This window comes from Triturus cristatus, chromosome 4_2 (genome assembly GCF_964204655.1).
Source record: "Triturus cristatus chromosome 4_2, aTriCri1.1, whole genome shotgun sequence".
NCBI lineage: Eukaryota > Metazoa > Chordata > Amphibia > Caudata > Salamandridae > Triturus > Triturus cristatus.
The window spans coordinates 82317492-82337118 of NC_140586.1; the positions used below are offsets into that span (position 1 = coordinate 82317492).

At 47.4% G+C, this 19627-nt stretch overlaps 1 protein-coding gene across 3 annotated transcripts in view; it reads left to right on the forward strand.

The window, feature by feature from the left end:
- KLF1 (KLF transcription factor 1) overlaps nucleotides 1-19627 on the forward strand; it is a 205042-nt gene that overhangs the window by 116894 nt on the left and 68521 nt on the right. For 2 of the 3 annotated variants that reach the window (XR_014960499.1, XM_085600637.1), the window contains exon 4: nucleotides 18681-18798. The exons of the other annotated variant lie outside the window; for it this stretch is intronic. Coding sequence is in view for 1 of the 2 variants with exons in the window: in XM_085600637.1 (XP_085456763.1) it covers nucleotides 18681-18798 (118 nt within the window). In the remaining variant the exon portion in view is untranslated. The remainder of the gene's footprint in view (nucleotides 1-18680; nucleotides 18799-19627) is intronic. 3 annotated transcript variants of the gene reach the window in all.

The window sequence follows — 19627 nt, forward strand, 5'->3', positions numbered from 1 at the left end:
ATGTGGTGCCTGCGTGTGTGTGTTGGGGAGGGGAGTTACGGAGTGGCAAGGGTCAGTGGCGTTGGGGCGGCGTATTGGTAAAGGAGGGTTGTTGCCCCTCTGCCTATGTGGTGTGAGACAAGAGGGTTTCGGGTGAGAGTTGGGGGCGCTTTACTGCCTCCGGTGTGTGCCTGCACGATGTGCGACGCCTCTGGTGGGCTTGGTCGGTGGTAGGGGGCTGCTGGCACAGCGTTGGTTCTGCTACTCTGCAGTGAGGGTCTGCTGGGCGCCATTCTCCCCCCCCCCCCCGGCTCGGGACGCACAAAGCCATGCAGGTATCTGTCTTTTACCTCAACTTTACATACTCCTCTCCTTCAGTCTGAAGCCACATGGTAGAAGGCCCGCGAGTGGTGCGCGCGCGCGCGCCACTGCGAGCCATGTGCTTTCAATTATCGTGCCTGTGTCTGGGCACGATAATTGAAACCACATGGCCTATTGGTGTCTCTTACGCGCACCAAGCGCGTAATAGACACCAATAGGCCATGGGCGGAGCAATGCGCCCGCCTTTGGCCAATTGCGTGCAGTCTAAGGAACAAACACGCACGCCAAGGCCAATAACAGAACAGGAAAGTAAAAACACACACGCGAGCGTGTGCAATTCCAGGGTCGTTTTCCGAACCCTGGACAAAAGGACTCTCGCTGCGCAAGCAGTGCTGCGCACTGCATCGCCAGGCGCGAGACCTAAAAAGGCTTCTCTCCCTCCGTGGCGAACTGCCAGTGGCGTGGCAATAGCACCAGGGACCAGGGACATCTTAAGGATTTTGGGGGCCCAGGGCCAAACATATTTTGGGGGCCCCTGTTCAGAACAGCTTTGAATATATGATGCAATTTGGTCCATTTCCCATGCAGTTTCTTCTTCCTCAGCTGCGTTAGCGATCCAGTTTGCATCATAGGCATTAGCCTATAAATTCCCGATGTAAACAGACGCGCGCAGCTGACAGTGGTAGGATTTCGTGCTTCTTGCCCTGCTACTAGGTTTTTAATACTTTTTAAATTGTATATGTATGGCTGAATTACATTGTGCTTTTTAACAATTTCTCCTACCTTCGCGCACTTGCACTTTACTTGATTCTGCTTGCCTACACCTCCTTAGCTGCTCCGATTCGCATCTCAATTTTCCTCCAGTCCTGGTCCGCCGTGGCTGATACGCCGATTGTGCGGACGGCTGGGGCTACTATCGGGCTCCTCACTTCCGCCCACGCAGTTTCTGCTTCCTCAGCTGCATTAGCAATCCAGTTTGTATCATAGGCATTAGCCTATATATTCCAGATGCAAATGGAAGCGTGCAGCGGGCACGCTGCTGGCGCGCCAAAGGCAAGCCCGTCAGCGTCCCAGAGGCGTCCTGTGCCGGCCATGCTGCCCAGTTCCCCTCCGGTGAGTTTCTTCCATTAAATTACAATAGGAAAAAACTGCTTAGCCTTAGGCGGCTACCATTATGTCAGTGTACAGAGACTGATCCAAGCTTGGAGGTAGACTTTCGATGCAATAAGTGCAACTGTTCTCTCCTCCAGCCCAGGAAACTCACACCCAAGATCCTCTCACGCAACAATAAGTGTAAAAACAATAAGAAAACAGAGGACTTAAAGGCCACCCTTTTAAATTGTTGCTCTATGCAAAAGAATGAACCACACATTTATGACCTACTTCTAGACGACCAGCCTGATCTTTTATTTCTCACTGAGACCTGCCTGTCTGAAGCCTCCAACCCTACTATCACCTCGGCCATCCCTACGGGTTATAAAATCCTTAGGAGGGACCGACCGAGTGGGAAGGGGAGCGGTGTCGTCATCATTTACAATCAAAAACGAGACAACTCTCCCATTCCGATGGAAAACATTGCGGGCACAGAGTCCTTAGGCTTCCGCTGTACCTTATCCCCCCATCATAGCATAGCTGGTTTTCTGATTTACAGACCTCCCGGTGCAATTTAAATTTTTATTACTACACTTAATACAGCCACCACCTCTTTGGCCTTAAAATACAACAACTGCCTTATTCTGGGAGATTTCAATATACATATGGACAATGGAAAAGACCCTCAACAATTTCCTTGTTGGAGACGCAGCAGGCCTGGAACATGTTTCCATCTGTTTCTTCGGCCACCCATTAGAAGGGCCATACCCTAGACCAAATCTTTCACAACTTTGACATATCAGTAAGCCTACCTCCTCCTATTACCTGGTCTGACCACTTCCTATTAAAATTTGTCATTCCCAACTCTGCCACAGCCCCTCAGGCAAATGCAGGGCAGAGGGTCCCTAATTACAGGACGTTCCATAAAATATCTATCCCGATGTTAGCAGACGCCCTCGGTCGTTGATCACCGGAGCTATCTGGCTGCCCAGACTCGGACGCCTTCTCAATAGTTGCATGGCTCCGAACCAACATTGGTGCTGCGGTACCGATTGTTTCCTGCTCCTCAAAGAGGTCGGCCCCACCAGCTCTAAGGTTTAACGATTCCCTCAGATCTAGCAAAAGAAACTGTAGAAAAATGGAATGGAAATGGCGTAAATCCTATCTACCTGAGGACAGGAAGGTGTATAAAGACACCATAAAAGTTAATTACATTCTCGTGAAGGCAGCCAAGAAAAACTTCTTTCAAACCAAGATAGAAAATGTCCAAAATAAGAGTATGGAAATCTTTAGCATAGTTAAATCCTGTACCGCCCCGAAAGCCGGCACAAAGGAAGGGTCATGTTCCGAAGAATGGTCTCAGCAAATAGCTCAATTCTTCAACAGAAAGATCTCTGTGATCCAACAAGCCATCACTAACATCTCAGAAGAAGAACTGACCTTCTACCTTAGTTCTACTGGTAAATTTCACCTCTTGGGTCCTCCATCTTTACTAGCTTTCCATGAGTTTCAGCTTGAAGAGTCTTTGACCCTTCTCCAAAATATTAGGTCTGGCTCTCCTCCCGACCCATGTCCAGTGAATATCCTGAACCTATTAGCTCCCACCATAAACCCAACGGTAAACCAGCCCTTTAATGCTTCCCTCCCCTCAGGCAACATGGCGAAATTATGGAAGAATGCTAAGATTCTTTCACTGATAAAAAAGGCTAACGCCAAACCGATGGACCCTGCCAACTACAGGCCAATCTCCCTTCTTCCGGTCCTCTCCAAAGTATCAAAGAAGCATGTAAACAAGGCCCTCCAAAAACACATTGAAGATGGGAAGCTCCTTCATGAGTCCCAATCCGGTTTTAGGGCTAACTACAGTACGGTGTCTGCTCTGCTGGAAGTGACTGAATTTCACAAAGGTAAGCTGGACCAGGAAGGCAAGGCTGTTCTGATACTGCTCAATCTGTCGCCGGTCTTCGATACAGTCCCACATGAGCGGCTCCTGGAGAGACTTGCTAACATCAGCCTGGGGGGGGGGACTGCCTTAACATGGATGTCATCCTTCTTGGCAAATAGATCTCAGGACATCTGGCTCCCCCTTTCTAATCCCCGGTTCCGGCCATGAATGTAGGTGTCCCTCAGGGCTCCAATCTCCGTCCTATCCTTTTTAATATATATCTATCCCCCCTTGCATTTCTGGTAGAGGAAGTGGGCGCCAAAATTGTTTCCTACGCTGATGACACTCAGCTGAATTATACATTTGAAAAAGAAACCGACTTTGACGGGGCAATGATTAGGTCTTGCCTCACAAAGGTTTTTAACTGGCTTAAGATCAATCAGCTGAAGTGCAATCCTGACAAAACTGAAGTTGTTTTCTTTGTTAATCCAGAAACGCCTGACTGGAGGTCTTGGTGGCCAAAAGATCTGCCGCCCCTACTTGCCGAAAAGGAGAAAGTCAAAAACGTAGGAATTGTCATAGACAAGACACTATCCATGAGCTTTCAAATCCAAAATCTAACTGGCACTTGCTTTGGCATACTCCGATGCTAAAAAAATTCCTTCCACTGTTACCGCTTGAGAGCAGAAAGATCGTGGTGAAGTGCCTGGTAACATCAAAGCTTGACTATGTCAACAGCTTGTACCTTGGTCTCCCCAAATCCCTTATCCAGCGCCTACAAGTGGTACAAAACGCGATGGCCAGAGCCATCCTGAGACCAAAACCCAGATCTAGTATGACCCCTATTCTTAAGTTTCTACACTGTATCCGTATAAAAGAACGTATCGACTTCAAAGCGATGACCATCTTCTTTAAAGCATTCCACGGCTTAGGAGCCAGCTACCTAAATAAGCGTGTTAATCGCTACACAACATCTAGACCCCTAAGATCTTCCAATGCCAACCTGGCCATCGTGCCTAAACTATGGCGTGCCCGCACTGGAGGCAGATCCCTCGGCTTTCTAGGTGCAAAATTGTGGAATAGACTCCCTGAGTCTCTGAGACGAACCACATACCTACTCTCTTTCAGGAAGAACTTAAAAACCTGGCTTTTTAATAACTCATGGGTCTTTTATGCACGTTTTCCTCCCACTGTCACGTGCCAAGACACTGTAGTCTGAGTAGCTACACGCTTTATTAAATACACTATTTCATTTCATTAGGTTCCTGACAGTGCATCTAAGGGCCTTATTTATAAGGCCTTGCTTCACTTTTATGCCGCCGGTGCGTCACGTTTTGTGATGCACCGGCAGCGTAAAAAATGTGCAATGTTGCGCCCTATTTACAAAGTGACACATCTAGGCAGATGCTTCACTCTGTAAACCCCTGCACCACATTATACCTGCGCCAGGTATAATGTATGCAGGGTGGGTGTTCCCCCGCAAAAAGCCTTGTAGTAGTTGTGCATTGAAATCTATGAGAACTCAGTGAGCCACTTCTAGGACGCCATTGTGTCAATATCTTACACCTGCTTCACAGCAGGCGTAAGACTGATGCAGGCCCTTTCACATGGGGCGTGCCCCACGTGAAAGGACACATTGCTGAAGTTGCATTTATTTTCAGACACACCCCAAACAATGCATCACTTTTGTGCCTACAGATACGTCAGAAATACTGACGTATCTGTAACTCCTTGCGACATGATGCATTATACAGTAAATATGACGCTTCCATCATGTCGCAAGGAGGGCACACTAAGAAGTGACCCATCCCTGTTTTCACACAGCGATGCCTCACTTCTCATAAATAAGGCCCTAAATGTGTTTACATCTAATATTCAGGGATAGTTATGTGTGTTTTCAATATTGTAACACAGCAGCAGCTCACCAATATTACTGCAAATAATCTCTGTGACGCTCTCCCATTTCTTATATGTTAGGCCTTGTTTTGATCTCAAAGAATCATTTCTCTGCAAAATGGCTGTACTAGACTCTCACATATCAGGTACATAAAAAAGAAATTAAAGGAAAACAGTATTTAAAACAATCTGTTTAAGAAATATTCAAGGTCATTAGGGCAAAACTGTGGAGAACTGAGCTGACTGTGTCAGGGGCCCCCCCTGAAAGGCTGGGGCCCTGGGCCAGAGCCCACATTGCCCATGCATTAAAACGTCTCTGCCAGGGACCAAGGCTGGGAATGGCCCACTGCACCCTAATTATGCCTGTGATACCCTGTCGGGGCGAGCTTGGATTACGCAGAATTTAAATAGGGTTATTTGCATCCAAACCAACTCATTACAAATGTTTTTTTTGGGGGGGTTTACACTGTAGACCTGATTTAGAAGATGGTAGTCAACGATAATTTGCGTAAAATGGCGGATCCAACTTCTACATCTCCAGCAGTGTAACCCTATTTAGTGGGGTTTTTTTTGCAGATTTATATAGCGCGAACTCGACCCGAAGGTATTGGAGCGCTTTACATGAGCACCGGTTACGTTACACAAGGACACATTTATTTTTTGGGTAGGCACAGGGAGATAAATTGATTTGCCCAGAATCACAGGATGTGGAGTTGACCCCGAGGCTCGAAGCTTGGTTTCCCAGCTCCAAAGTCGGCAATCTAGCCGTCAGACCACATCCCCTCCCCAGTGTTCCCAGGTGGCGGACATACTGCTTGCAGGGACTCCATCAGTTCCGAGGTTTAAGGCCCAAGGTTTGAGCTGAAGCCATCATATATGGTGGACCGTCGTCCCAGCCCATGGCGAATCGTACTCCGCCTTTTTCTGGCAGGTTTACTCCATGACAGACCTCCATGGAAAGGGTGGTGGGCTGGAACAGAAAGATGCATACCGTGTCCCTAAAATGCTGGAAGCTCCCAACCCACTACATTAATTTCTTAATTTTCAAGAATTTATTCTTATACAATCGCAATAGTGCAAACAAAACAGCATCCATGTTATACAAAATATTAAAAATGTTGACAATATACAAAAGTTGAAACCTTTATATCCTGGTCACACAATGTTTTCCTACAAACTAGGCATTCCTACAACTACATACAATATTTGACAAATATTGAAATCAATACAAAACGTCTGAATTATATCCATTATTTAGGAGAAAAAAACACCTTAGTAAAAAGATCTTGCCTGTATAAGCCAAACTTAATTTCCAATGGCAATGTCAAAGTGCTTCAAAGAACATAAAGTGTCTCGTGCATCATTACATCCTCTAATCCTATGCTTCCTTAACACAGGGCAGAGGGACTTTTTTCTCTCAAAACACAAAAGGGGATGAGAGGCTGCTTGCAATAAGTCTAACCACTGGCAAAAGCTCGGGGAAGTACCCCAACCCATCGTTCTTTTGCTCACTATGCCACCTCAGTTTGGATACAGCCATATGCAAATCAGATTTGACCCTGCTCTTCATGGGAACAGTCTAGCCTGAACTGCCAAGTCAGGTCCTCCCTGAACTGGAACACAAGCAACCCCGGATTGGTTTTGCCCTAATTATAGGATCATCAGCCGGGTACAGCTTGGTTCCAGTGAGCACGGGACCCATATCTGGTCATATCAAAGCCATTTAAGGCGGTACCTGGAACACACAAAAGGTGATGGGAGGCTGCTTGCAATAAGTCAAACCACTGGCAACAGCTTGGGGTAGCACTCCAACCCATCTTTCTTGTGCTCACCAAGCCACTTCAGTTTGGGCCCAGCCATTTGCAAATCATTCTTGACCCTGCTCTTCATAGGAACAATCCATTCTAAACTGCCAAGCCAGGTCCTCTCTGAACCAAAACACATGCAACCCAGGACTGGTTCCACTCTAGTTGTGGGCTCAGCAGTCAGATACAGCTTGGTTTTAGTGACACAGCGAGCACAAGATCCACGCAGTTAGGGTGGTAGATGAAACACACAAAAGGTGATGGGAGGCTGCTTGCAATAGGCAGGTTCTTGTGCCTGCTCCCCCTCGATACATCGAGCGGTTCTCCCTGACACTGCCTCTGTGTGCCACTCGCTTCTCTCGCCCCTGCTTGCCGCAGCCTGCCGCTTCCACCTTTATGATAATAAGCTCTGCTGCATGAACTGCTCGGGGTCAGAATGACCTTTGCCTGTTGTATCCCTCTGCTCAGTACTGCCTTTTATTTCCTGGTTAGTTAGCCACATACTGTCAATACTGTTGTTCTATCATTGCTTTTATAACTGTTTATGTTATTTCACTTTATTTTCATTTTATTCACTGAATTCTCACCGCTAGCCGGCCTGCTTCACAGCTCGCTTTCCCGCCGTTCAAACTTTCACCTCCCCCCACTCAGCGCCCCTCCCTCCCCCCAGGACCTACTTAATGGAGGCCATAGTGTGGCTGCGGACAGCAGGCACCACTGACACGCCAAAACCAAGCCTGTCTGCACTTGTCCGTGCCTGGACCGCACCCAGCATCAGGAACCCTGGCCTTCTGGCTGCCCACAATACTCCAGTGCTGAGCTCCTGGACCCCAAACGCTGCAAAAACAACTGCTGCATTACGTTTCCCTTATCAACAGAAGGAACCTTCACCTGCCTGTGCTGCTGCTTCACCTGCAATGCTGGACCTCTCACCCACACAGTAATCCTCGCCACACCCACCCAGGAGACTACGAATACCCCAGGACTGCTTAAGTACATCCTGCTCGACGCCCGGTCCCTCTGCAAACACGCTACAGAAATCTGGGATACCATCACCACCCTCAGCCCAACGTGATCTTCATCACAGAGATATGGCTCAACCCCTCCTCAACCCCTGACATTGCCACCGCAACGCCCAATGGCTATAAGATGATACACTGAGACTGCACCAACAAAGATGGAGGAGGCATTGCATTCTCCCACAAGAAAACTCTCTTATGCACCACCACCGAAGACAACACCACACCAATCATGGAACACCTCAAATTCCAGCTTCAAACTGACTCCAGAATGACCATCAGAGGCACACTTGCCTACAGACCCCCAGGACTACGACCTGGATTGTGCGACAACATCTCCCCGAATTCATCGTCCCCCTAGCTATCGACTCTAAGCACTACATCCTTCTCGGCGACCTCAGCTTCCACCTCGATGACCCCAATGACAGGAACTCCACCAATCTCTTGGAAAGCATGAGCAACATCGGCCTCACCCAACTGGTCACTGAACCCACACACAGGGCAGGACAAATGCTGGACTCTATCTTCAAACCCAGTGACATAGTCAAGTACAGCCATGTCACCGAACTCACCTGGACCGACTTAGCCATCGTCCACTTTACCATCGCAGGCTCCCCAGTCACCACCAGGCCCTAACTCCTCCCACCACAACTGGAAGAAAGGGACTGAGACCAAGTGGACAGAGGCCCTCAACAACTTCCAGCCCGATGCATCATCAAATCTGGAACAGGCAGTCCAGAATTTCTCTGACTGGCTCACCAAATGTGCAGACAGTCACCCTCATGAGACAGACAAAACTAGAAGATCCTCAAGACAAACCAGCTGGTACACACCAGAATTCAGAACCATCAAATGCAACTGGAAACAACTAGTAAAATTATGTCGCGCAACCAAAGACCCCACCGACTGAACCACCTACAATTCAGCCCTCAACAAATACCACTAACGCATCAAAGATACTAAAAGAGACGACCTCACAGACTGCATTGAAACAAGCACCAACCTCACTAAAATACTCTTCACTATTAGAGAGTTCTCCCGCCTGTCAGCCACCAAGAACATGATCTGACCTTCCTGAGAACTCTGAGACACCCTGTCGGACCACTTCCACAACAAGATATTCACCATCTACAATAACTTCAACTGCCAACCCACCGACTTCGACCTCAGCAACCTCCTCCGACCTACGGATGCCAGCCACACGATCACCACATAGAATCCACTCACCATGCAGACCACCCTAGACTTCATGTCCTCGATCCACTCCAGAGCCCCCATGAATCCCTCCCCCACAGGTTGAAGAAAAACCTTGGAACCAAAGAAATCAGTGCAGAACTCACCAACATCCTCAAGACTTCCATCACCATGACTGCCTTCCTCAACAGATGGAAACACGCAGAAGTCATACCCCTCCTGAAGAAACTCTCCAACGACCCCAGTGAACTCAAAAACTACCACTACATCTTTCTGCTCTAGTTCCCCATCAAAGTCCTGGAGAAGGCGATCAACCACCAGATCACGGAACACCTAGAAAAAAACAACCTGCTTGACGCCTCCCAATCTGATTTCTGCACTGACCACAGCACTGAGACCGCCCTGATCGCTCCCACCAATGACATTAGATCCCTCCTTGACTGGGGTGAAACAGGAGCCCTGATCTTCCTCGATCTCATCATGGAATTCAACACCGTATCCCACTACACTCTCATCAAAAGGCTCAACTGCATCGGCATCCAGGGAGACGCCCTCAAATGGATCACATCCTTTCTCAGAGGACAAACTCAGAGACTCCGCCTATCACCATTCCCCTCAGAACCCAAAAGCATCATCTGCTGCATACCCCTAGGATCGTCCCTCAGCCCCACCTACATGACACCCCTCGCCGACCTCGTCAGAACCCACAGACTCAACATCATAGCCTAAGCAGACAACACCTAACTTATCCTCTCGCTCACTAAAGACCCCTCTGCCACTAGAGCAAACTACCGCAATGCCATGACAAACGTTTCCGACTGGATGAGTACCAACTACCTGGAGCTCAACATGGACAAGACAGAAGTGCTGATCTTTGAGAAGAACTTTTCCTCGTGGGATAACACCTGGAGGCCTCCCGAGCTCAGACCCACACCAACAGATCACGCACGCAACCTTGGCATCATCCTCGACAGTAAACGCACCATGAAGCGCCAAATCAATGCAGGCGCTTCCTTCTGCTTTAAACCCTCTGCATGCTCTGAAAAATCTTCAGATCGATCCTCATCAACACCAGAAAGACTGTCACTCAGGCTCTCATCACCAGCAGGCTAGACTAGGGAAACACGCCGTACACCAGTATCCACCGCTCAACTCCTCAAGAGACTCCAGACCACACACAACGCAGCAGCCAGACTCATCCTCAACCTCCCCAAATAGATCTGCATTACTCCCCACCTCAGGAACCTCCATTGGCTCCCCCTCCAGAAGTGATGCTAGTTCAAGATCCAGACACACGCCTACAAAGCCTTACACGACCAGCATACAAGAACCACTGCCTGAACTTCCACCAACCAGCCAGACACCTGCGCTCCGCCTCCCTAGGCCTTGCACACATACCCCCCGCATTCGCCAAAGCCACAGCGGAGGTCGTTCCTTCTCCTACCTCGCCACCAAGGCCTGGAATGACCTACCCCTCCACCTGTGAAAATCCCCTTCCCTGGCGGAATTCAGAAGGGGACTCAAGACCTGGCTTTTCAACTAAGACCAGCAAGACCTCAGCGCCCGGATATCCTCAGGGGTGAAGAGCCGCGCTTTATAAATAATGATTGATTGAGTGAAGTCTAACCACTGGCAATCAGTGCCGGCTGATCCCCTTTTAATGTAGTTAGGCGATTAGGCGGACACTCCTGAATGCCCTTAGGTGAAACACCAAAGCTCTCAATCGTGGTCTGTTATCAACAGTGTTTATAACGGGACACAATTAAGAGCTCTGGAGTGGAGGCTGAACGCAGCACGAGTTTCTCACGCTGCCTGGCAGTGTGTAAAAATAAATTAAACAGTACAATAAGTTAAAAGAAACAAAAAACATACTTACCTACTCCCGTCCTCTCTGGTCCTGCAGTTTGGCAGCAAGGGGTCTCTGAGCCAACTCCCTCATCCAATCCACATGCTGCTCTCATGCTGTTAACTAGCATGAGAGCACTGCCAGGACTGGTTGGAGCAGGTCGGCTCAGGGCTCCTGCAGTCACTAGAGGCATGTGCCTGCTCTCCACCCAGCTGTCTAAGACAGCTTGGGTGGAGAGGGTTAAAGTGTGCATGTCAGGCTGGCCGTTGCAAGACAGCCGGCCAAAGTTACATGCCCAATTTAAACTTTAGGTGTGCACCATTCCTCTTCCCCTGCTGGCCAGTCAGCATTGCTGGCCCCTCTACAGCAGTTGGCTCGGGCTGGCAGCTGCACTGAAAAATAAAAGGGAATAAAATAATGTTTTACTGTTTTAATTTTCATGTTTGCTGTGCTGTCAGCAGGGAGGGTGATTTCCTGCGCCCTCCTGCGCCCTATTGGAGGCACCGCCGTTGCGCAATAGCTCGGGTAGCACTCCAACCCATTGTTCTTTTGCTCACCATGTCGCCTCAGTTTGGACCCAGCCTTATGTAAATCAGTCTTGACTCTGCTCCTCATGGGAACACTCCAGCCCGAACTGCCAAGTCTGGTTGGGCCTTATAAAGCGGACAATCCAGATCTAGATTAGATTTTTTTTAAAAAACATATTTTATTGCCTTTTATAATCAACCTTTCATCTGCAATTTCAGCAATACATTTATATCTTCCAGTCCCTTTATATCTCTCTTTTATCACATATCTGTTAATTGCATAATGTACCCTTACACTTCAGCGACATTTGATAATTAGTCTTAGAGTCACTGTCTAGTCTACATCTGTATAGGCATTATCCCCCCTCCCAACTTTTCCCCAACATCCCCCGCTTCCCTTCGCTTCTGCTTCCTCTGATATCATGCTGCATCTTTCTGAGTTGTACTGAAATCTTGTGCCCTGTACATCCGTAACATAGAGGCCCTCCTCATCGATCTTGGGGGACTTTTCTATTATGGACTCCTCTCCTCTAGCGCCATTCCCTCTTCCCGCTCTCGCCTCCCAGGGCTCCCCTGTCCAGATATTCCCTCTGAGGTGGCGAATTCCACTTCAGGGTCAGAATTTTTCACGCCTTCCAGTAGTACCTCCCAGGCTAGTGCTCTAATCCAGATCTAGATTAGATAAACATATATTCCAAATCGTAAGATTGTACTCCTTACCCTTTGGATGGCATCCTATATATCTATAGAAAAGTCCCAGTGTCCCCATGACTAGGTGCCGACAGCGCTACTGACTGCCGCCATGAGGCACAGGGTACAGGGTACAGGGCACAGGGTCAAGACTGATTTGCATATGGCCATGTTTGAACTGGGGAGCGTGGGGAGCAAAACAACGATGGATTAAACCCAGATATGTGACTGGGTTTGAATGTTTTGCCAATGTGCAACATTACGTCCATCATCTTGTGTGTTTTGCTGTTTGCCCTATGTGGAAAGGGTATGCCCAGACGTGGGTCCCATGCTCATTACGCCACTGGAGTCAAGCTATCCTGGATGAAGAGGGGTGAAACCCCGAAACCAGTCCTAGGATGCTTGATTCCGGTCCAGGGAAGACATGGCTTGGCAGTTCGGTCTGGACTGTTCCCATGAGGCACAGGGTCAAGACTGATTTGCATATGGCCATGTCTGACCTGGGGTGGCGTGGTGAGCAAAATAACAATGGATTAAACCCAGATCTGTGACTGGGGGTGAATGTTTTGCCAATGTGCAACATTCCGTCCATCATCTTGTGTGTTTTGCTGTTTGCCCTATGTGGGAAGGGTATGCCCAGACGTAGGTCCCGTGCTCACTACGCCACTGGAGTCACGCTATCCTGGCTGAAGAGGGGTGAAACCCCGGAACCTGTCCTAGGATGCTTGATTGCGGTCCAGGGAAGACATGGCTTGGCAGTTCGGGCTGGACTGTTCCCATGAGGCACAGGGTCAAGACTGATTTGCATATGGCCATGTCTGAACTGGGGTGGCGTGGTGAGCAAAATAATGATGGATTAAACACAGATCTGTGACTGGGGGTGAATGTTTTGCCAATGTGCAACATTCCGTCCCTCATCTTGTGTGTTTTGCTGTTTGCCCTATGTGGGAAGGGTATGTCCAAACGTGGGTCCCGTGCTCACTACGCCACTGGAGTCAAGCTATCCTGGCTGAAGAGGGGTGAAACCCCGAAACCGGTCCTAGGATGCTTGATTCTGGTCCAGGGAAGACATGGCTTGGCAGTTCGGGCTCAACTGTTCCCATGAGGCACAGGGTCAAGACTGATTTGCATATGGCCATGTCTGAACTGGGGAGGCTTGGTGAGCAAAATAACGATGGATTAAACCCAGATCTGTGACTGGGGGTGAATGTTTTGCCAATGTGCAACATTCCGTCCATCATCTTGTGTGTTTTGCTGTTTGCCCTATGTGGGAAGGGTATGCCCAGATGTGTGTCCCATGCTCACTACGCCACTGGAGTCAAGCTATCCTGGCTGAAGAGGGGTGAAACCCCGAAACCAGTCCTAGGATGCTTGATTCCGGTCCAGGGAAAACATGGCTTGGCAGTTCGGGCTGGACTGTTCCCATGAGGCACAGGGTCAAGACTGATTTGCATATGGCCATGTCTGAACTGGGGTGGCCTGGAGAGCAAAATAACGATGGATTAAACCCAGATCTGTGACTGGGGGGTGAATGTTTTGCCAATGTGCAACATTCCGTCCATCATCTTGTGTGTTTTGCTGTTTGCACTATGTGGTAAGGGTATGCCCAGACGTGGGTCCCGTGCTCACTACGCCACTGGACAAACTATCCTGGCTGAAGAGGGGTGAAACCCCAAATCCGGTCCTAGGATGCTTGATTGCGGTCCAGGGAAGACATGGCTTGGCAGTTCGGGCTGGACTGTTCCCATGAGGCACAGGGTCAAGACTGATTTGCATATGGCCATGTCTGAACTGGGGTGGCGTGGTGAGCAAAATAGCGATGGATTAAACCCAGATCTGTGACTGGGGGTGAATGTTTTGCCAATGTGCAACACTCCGTCCATCATCTTGTGTGTTTTGCTGTTTGCCCTATGTGGGAAGGGTATGCCCGGACGTGGGTCCAGTGCTCACTACGCCACTGGAGTCAAGCTATCCTGGCTGAATAGGGGTGAAACCCCGAAACCGGTCCTAGGATGCTTGATTCCGGTCTAGGGAAGACATGGCTTGGCAGTTCGGGCTGGACTGTCCCCATGAGGCACAGGATAAAGACTGATTTGCATATGGCCATGTCTGAACTGAGGTGGCGTGGTGAGCAAAATAACTATGAATTAAACCCAGATCTGTGACTGGGTGTGAATGTTTTGCCAATGTGCAACATTCCGTCCATCATCTTGTGTGTTTTGCTGGGGCTGCAGACATGCCATTACTGACAATGCTGTCGACTTTGCAGGTCTACCTGAAGTGCGCACATGTGGGGTGGACAGTTCACCAGTACAGACGTAGCCTGATTTTCGCTTTAGCGAGGAAACCTCCCTGGCGAATCTCTGTAGATGTGACAGATTTTGTAGCTCTGCGTTCACGGAAATTCGGCCACAATGGTTGATGGAAAGACAGCCGGACAAACTGTTAACTCTTAAGAGTCTTGCAAGCTACTTTTATTTTATTAAATCTAGTGCGACGCTTATAAAAAAAATTGCAATACACAAAACACTATAAAAATAGGTGAAACATTAGAACGATTAAAATAAAATCATTATTGACACCACCAAGATAATATAAAGTTACTCATCGGCCTACCCTAATCACACAAATAATAAAAAATCCATTGAGCAACCAAGCTTGTTAATCCCTATAGTGCTTTAAATGGGCAGGTACTCACCGGTACTGAGTACCGGCACCTTTTCATTTTCCCCCATTGAGTACTGGCACTTTTCCTCGATCAAGGACAGTGCCGGTACTCACGAGGGCCTGGCTTTGACGCAGATGTCGCTCCGTTCATCGATCACCTCGGCAGCAGCTATTAGTCACCGTGGAAGCCTGGGCTGGGCCAAAAGACAGCTGCTCTTGTCACCAGTCCACAGTGATCTGCCTGTACTGCTCTGGAAGTCATCAAAGCAGAGGTGTGGCTTCACGGAGTTTATTCTTTGTTCTTACACAGCGGGCGTAGACAGGAGGCTGTAAAACTTAATGGGCGAGGAGGGTGTGAAAGGCATTGTTCACGGCACTGGTGTAACGAAGGTGAGAGGGCCACGGTACATAGAGGGGCCCCCTCCGGGCTCAATCAAGAGCTGTCCGGCCAGAGTGCAGTGCCGAGGGGGCCCCCTGGAGCTTGCCACCCCCCCCTCGTGGGGGCTGCCTGGGGGGCCTGTGTTACGCCCCTGGAGGTAACACAGGGCTGCAGTGACACTTCTGTTGCAGAAACCACTATATGTAAACTGCTGCCATTAGACTTTTAAACAAAAATTCACCAGTACATCTATCCCAAGACAAGATGTTGAGCACTATGTAAAAGTTAGTCCGCAAAAGAAGGAAGGTGCACTCTATCACGAGTAATGCAAGAACCAACACCTGTAGTAGAAAAAGTTTCTTCTTTATTCGTAGTCTTGTTTAAAAGACAGGCACACAGCCAACGCGTTTCGTTCCCCTGAGCCTTGGGAACTTCGTCAGGGCTCACTACAAGTTTCTAGAGTGTGCACTAGAACGTCAAATAGGAATGACCGACCAGAGTATAAACTTATATGAACGACATCAGTGCTTAAAATTCTTATTATATATCCAAAAGATCACCCGTATTATACCGCTTAAGTATTGCAGGAATCGAGTAACGGTAAAGTCCTCATGGCATATCTATATTCGGTAGTCTGCATGCAACACAGTTCGATAGCTGCTTAATCTTCTATGTAAAAGTTAAATGCTCGATAGTGTGCATCTACAAAAAATATAGAAGCATTTTTTCAAGTTACGGGTGCCTGTTGTGGGTATTTTCAAGAAGCCTCAACAGAACAAAAGTGTTCAAGTTTGCACTTGCATTCACTATCTCTAACCTTCGGTCTACAACTAAATTGCCTCCTTGCATGTGTAAATAATATGGGATCTCGTTGCCAAACTCAATGATCCCTGTTCATCGACCTTGAACGGAAGAGAAGGAGGGAAGCCAGTGAAAATGTGATATGAACAGAGATGCTTGCAGCTAGCTCTCTCACGCTAACCCGTCTGGGCTTACACGCCACAAGGAAGTATACAGCTGTATTTCTATCAAAAGCCAAAAATGTAATTCATGACTAGGTACATGCATGTAACTCGCACTCATGGTTGTAATGTATTGCACACTGATTAGACGCCAAAAACAGGAAAACTGAATTTTTTCTCCTATTTTGGACCCCCAGGTGGTCCTTTATACAAGTTATTTTGGTACAACACAGAAAACAAATGTCATTTGTAATAAACCCTATCTCTTGACCGTGACTTCATGTCAGTGGCCATATTTCGATTCAGACAGACCCTCTTGCAATTTGTAATGTGATGTCAATGTCTGTTGCTTTTTTCAAATATTTATTTCATCGACAGTTTAAAATGCAAGAATACATTTGACATTTACTATATTAAGTATATGAGGCATAAAATATAAGTTATCTAAATTAACATACCTGGGCTCGCACTAAATACTGCAAAGTAATGTCAACAAAAGATTTTAAAGCAATTCAAATTATCCAACAGAGATGTTTATTTCATCATGTGTGCTGTGTTAAACATAATGCGTATATTTTAATTAAAAAGTGTATTCAGATAACCCAGCAGATACCTTTAATCATCTAATATTACATGTGCAACATGTTTACTCTGTCCACCACTTCTTTTCAACCACGTAAAATGGAATGTTGAGAGGTTGAACCACCAGCAGCAATTTTGTCTCTGGGTCAACAGTCCTCATCCTGTGGCAGCAAGAGAGAATATGCAGCTTACTGAAGTTACACAAAGTATGTCCCTTGGAAAGCAACTCTGGTTTCCACTAGTGCCGAGAACGAATGCTTGCATTTTTGCAACTAAGCACATTCACTAATCATAAGAAACAGGAATCCGGGGCCTCTCTCTTACGTAAGAAAGATTGGGACACCATGAGTAGCAATAAAATGAATAACTCTGGTGGGTAATGCACTCACCATAAAATTGCATAGAGGGTCATTGTGCCTGCTGGAAAGCACAGCATGCAACATGTAGATCAGAGATTTTTTATTTTTATTTATTTATGTAGATAGCTACGTGGGATACTGCTTTTGTTGCATAGATCCATGTCTTCCCTGTAGGTCACAAGTTAACATCCTTGCCATATATCTTAGTTAATTGTGCCGCTACAGCAACGACCTGCATTCAACAACAAGGCTGATATATAGAACCTTACTTGTTTTTCGATAATCTTTTAATTTTTTAAGGTTGAAGTAAATGGGTTACTTTGGGTGGTAATAAACACTGATTGGTAAGTTCTATATCAATGGTTATTAGTGTAAAAAAGCTAATGGAGAGATGCATCTGTTATTCTAACAATGCATGCAGATTTCTTGCATAAAATCTTGAAAAGGGTCAAAAACGAAGCCCCGCCCCTTTGATCCGCCTTTTGCGCCGCCCTTATGCCCGCCCCAAACTCCACCCCCAGTCTATCCCTCCTTTTGATGAGTACCTGCACTTATTTTGTCCATTTAAAGCACTTCCTATATACCCTTTTTAAACATAACATGCCAGTAAAACAATATAGATGCATGCAAAGCAGGGTAAATCAAGTTTCAGCGGTCCTCAATGTCATGCCCTTCATAGCAAATTGACCGTCCAAAAGGGATCTAGGACATAATGTACGAAGATTAGGAATAGCAATTTCCTAATTGCGATTTCCTGCGAATTGCAATTAGGAAATTGCTATTCCTAATGTGGGAAACTCTTTTGAGTTTCATTAGCGATTCCTAGTGGGTCGCAAAGAGCCCTACCTTATGCATATTAATGAGGTAGATCGCAATTTGCAACCCACTGGGATTCGCTGCCATCAGAGGGATGGTGGCCTGCTGGGGTCAGTAGGACACCATGTTTGTGATTGCTTTTAAATGAAGCAGAATTTTTTTTAAATGCAGCCCATTTTCCTGAAAGGAAAACGGGATGCGTTTAAAAGGAAAACAATTAAACGGTAAAGTGCATCGGAGCACTTCCTGCTCTCAAAAAATATTTATTCAACCATTCTCACAAGGAAAGGGTCACTTGGGGACCTCTTCCTATTTGCGAATGGGCTACCACCAACTTTGATTTGGCTGTAAAATGGAAATGTTTTGCAACCAAATTTCGTCGCAAAACATTCGTACATTACACTGTGAAATGCTGTTAGGAAGTGATGCTCTAAACCCGCCCCTTCCAAATACCGCATCGCAAAACCCAAATTACGGTTCGGTAATAAGTTACTGAATTGCATTTTGGGCTTTGCACAGTAGAAAAGGCTTTTTTGTGGTCGCAAATGGGTCTCTCTCAAAATGCACCTAACGGAGCCATGGGTCGCCGAATGCACTTGTAATTGGGCCGCCATCTTGGAGCGCCTAACTGACCAGTATCTGGTTTATCTTTGACCGACAGCTTGGCTCCATGCCAAAACGATAATGATTATTTGAAAGAGGTCCAGGAAGAGCTGGCGCACGCGCTGTGGAAGAGTCGCCGCGAGAACCAACGCATGGAGCAGGAAGTACAGAGGCAGGTGAGGGCTTGCTTGATCACTTAAGTTCTGTTTTACTGAGGAAGCACGTTTGAAGGGGGCCATGGAGTGATGGTGTACTCGGGTGCACTGCCCTTTTCTTGGGACTAACTTTCTGTGGCTGTATTAGTTATCTGTACTTTCAGTGGATAGAGGGCCAGTTGCAGGCTTCCTTGTGTAACCTGCAATTAATAGGTTCAGTTTTGGTGATGGATTCAGCCCTTAATCTTCCTGAGGTCGATACAATGAGTACAACTGAATTGGGTAATAACAATGGCCTTACCTGAAGTGGGAATAGATAATTCAGTATTTTCATGTGCTCTCTATAAGGGATCTCTATACAATTCAGGAGAAACAGCATAAGCTGGAACTCTTTTGCCGATACTCTTCCAGCAGTCAATGTTGACCCGAGTTAGTAGGTAGTTGAGCGGCCAGGGCCTCTCGGTGAGGCAGGAGACAGACAAACAGACACAGGTGCAGCAGTGCCACCTAGTGTCAGTGTTTAGGTATGGCATGGTATTAGCTGGGGTCCATAGGGAGCAAACAGACAAACATGTGGCTGGGGTACCCAGTGGCCACTAGCAGAAGGAGATTGGCTGAGGTCTTGAAGGAACACAGAGCCCCATTTACGAGGCCCAAGCAGAACTTTTGCGCCACCAGAGCGACACTTTTTGGACACTCCGCTGGATCAATGTGCAGTATATGTACAAGACCACGCAAAGCCATTTTACGTGGCTTTTCATGCCTTGTAAATAAGTGCCCCTTTCACGCAGAACACTTTGTGAGAGGGCTCTTCCATGGGTGTTACTATGGGTGTTCCCACGCAACACCC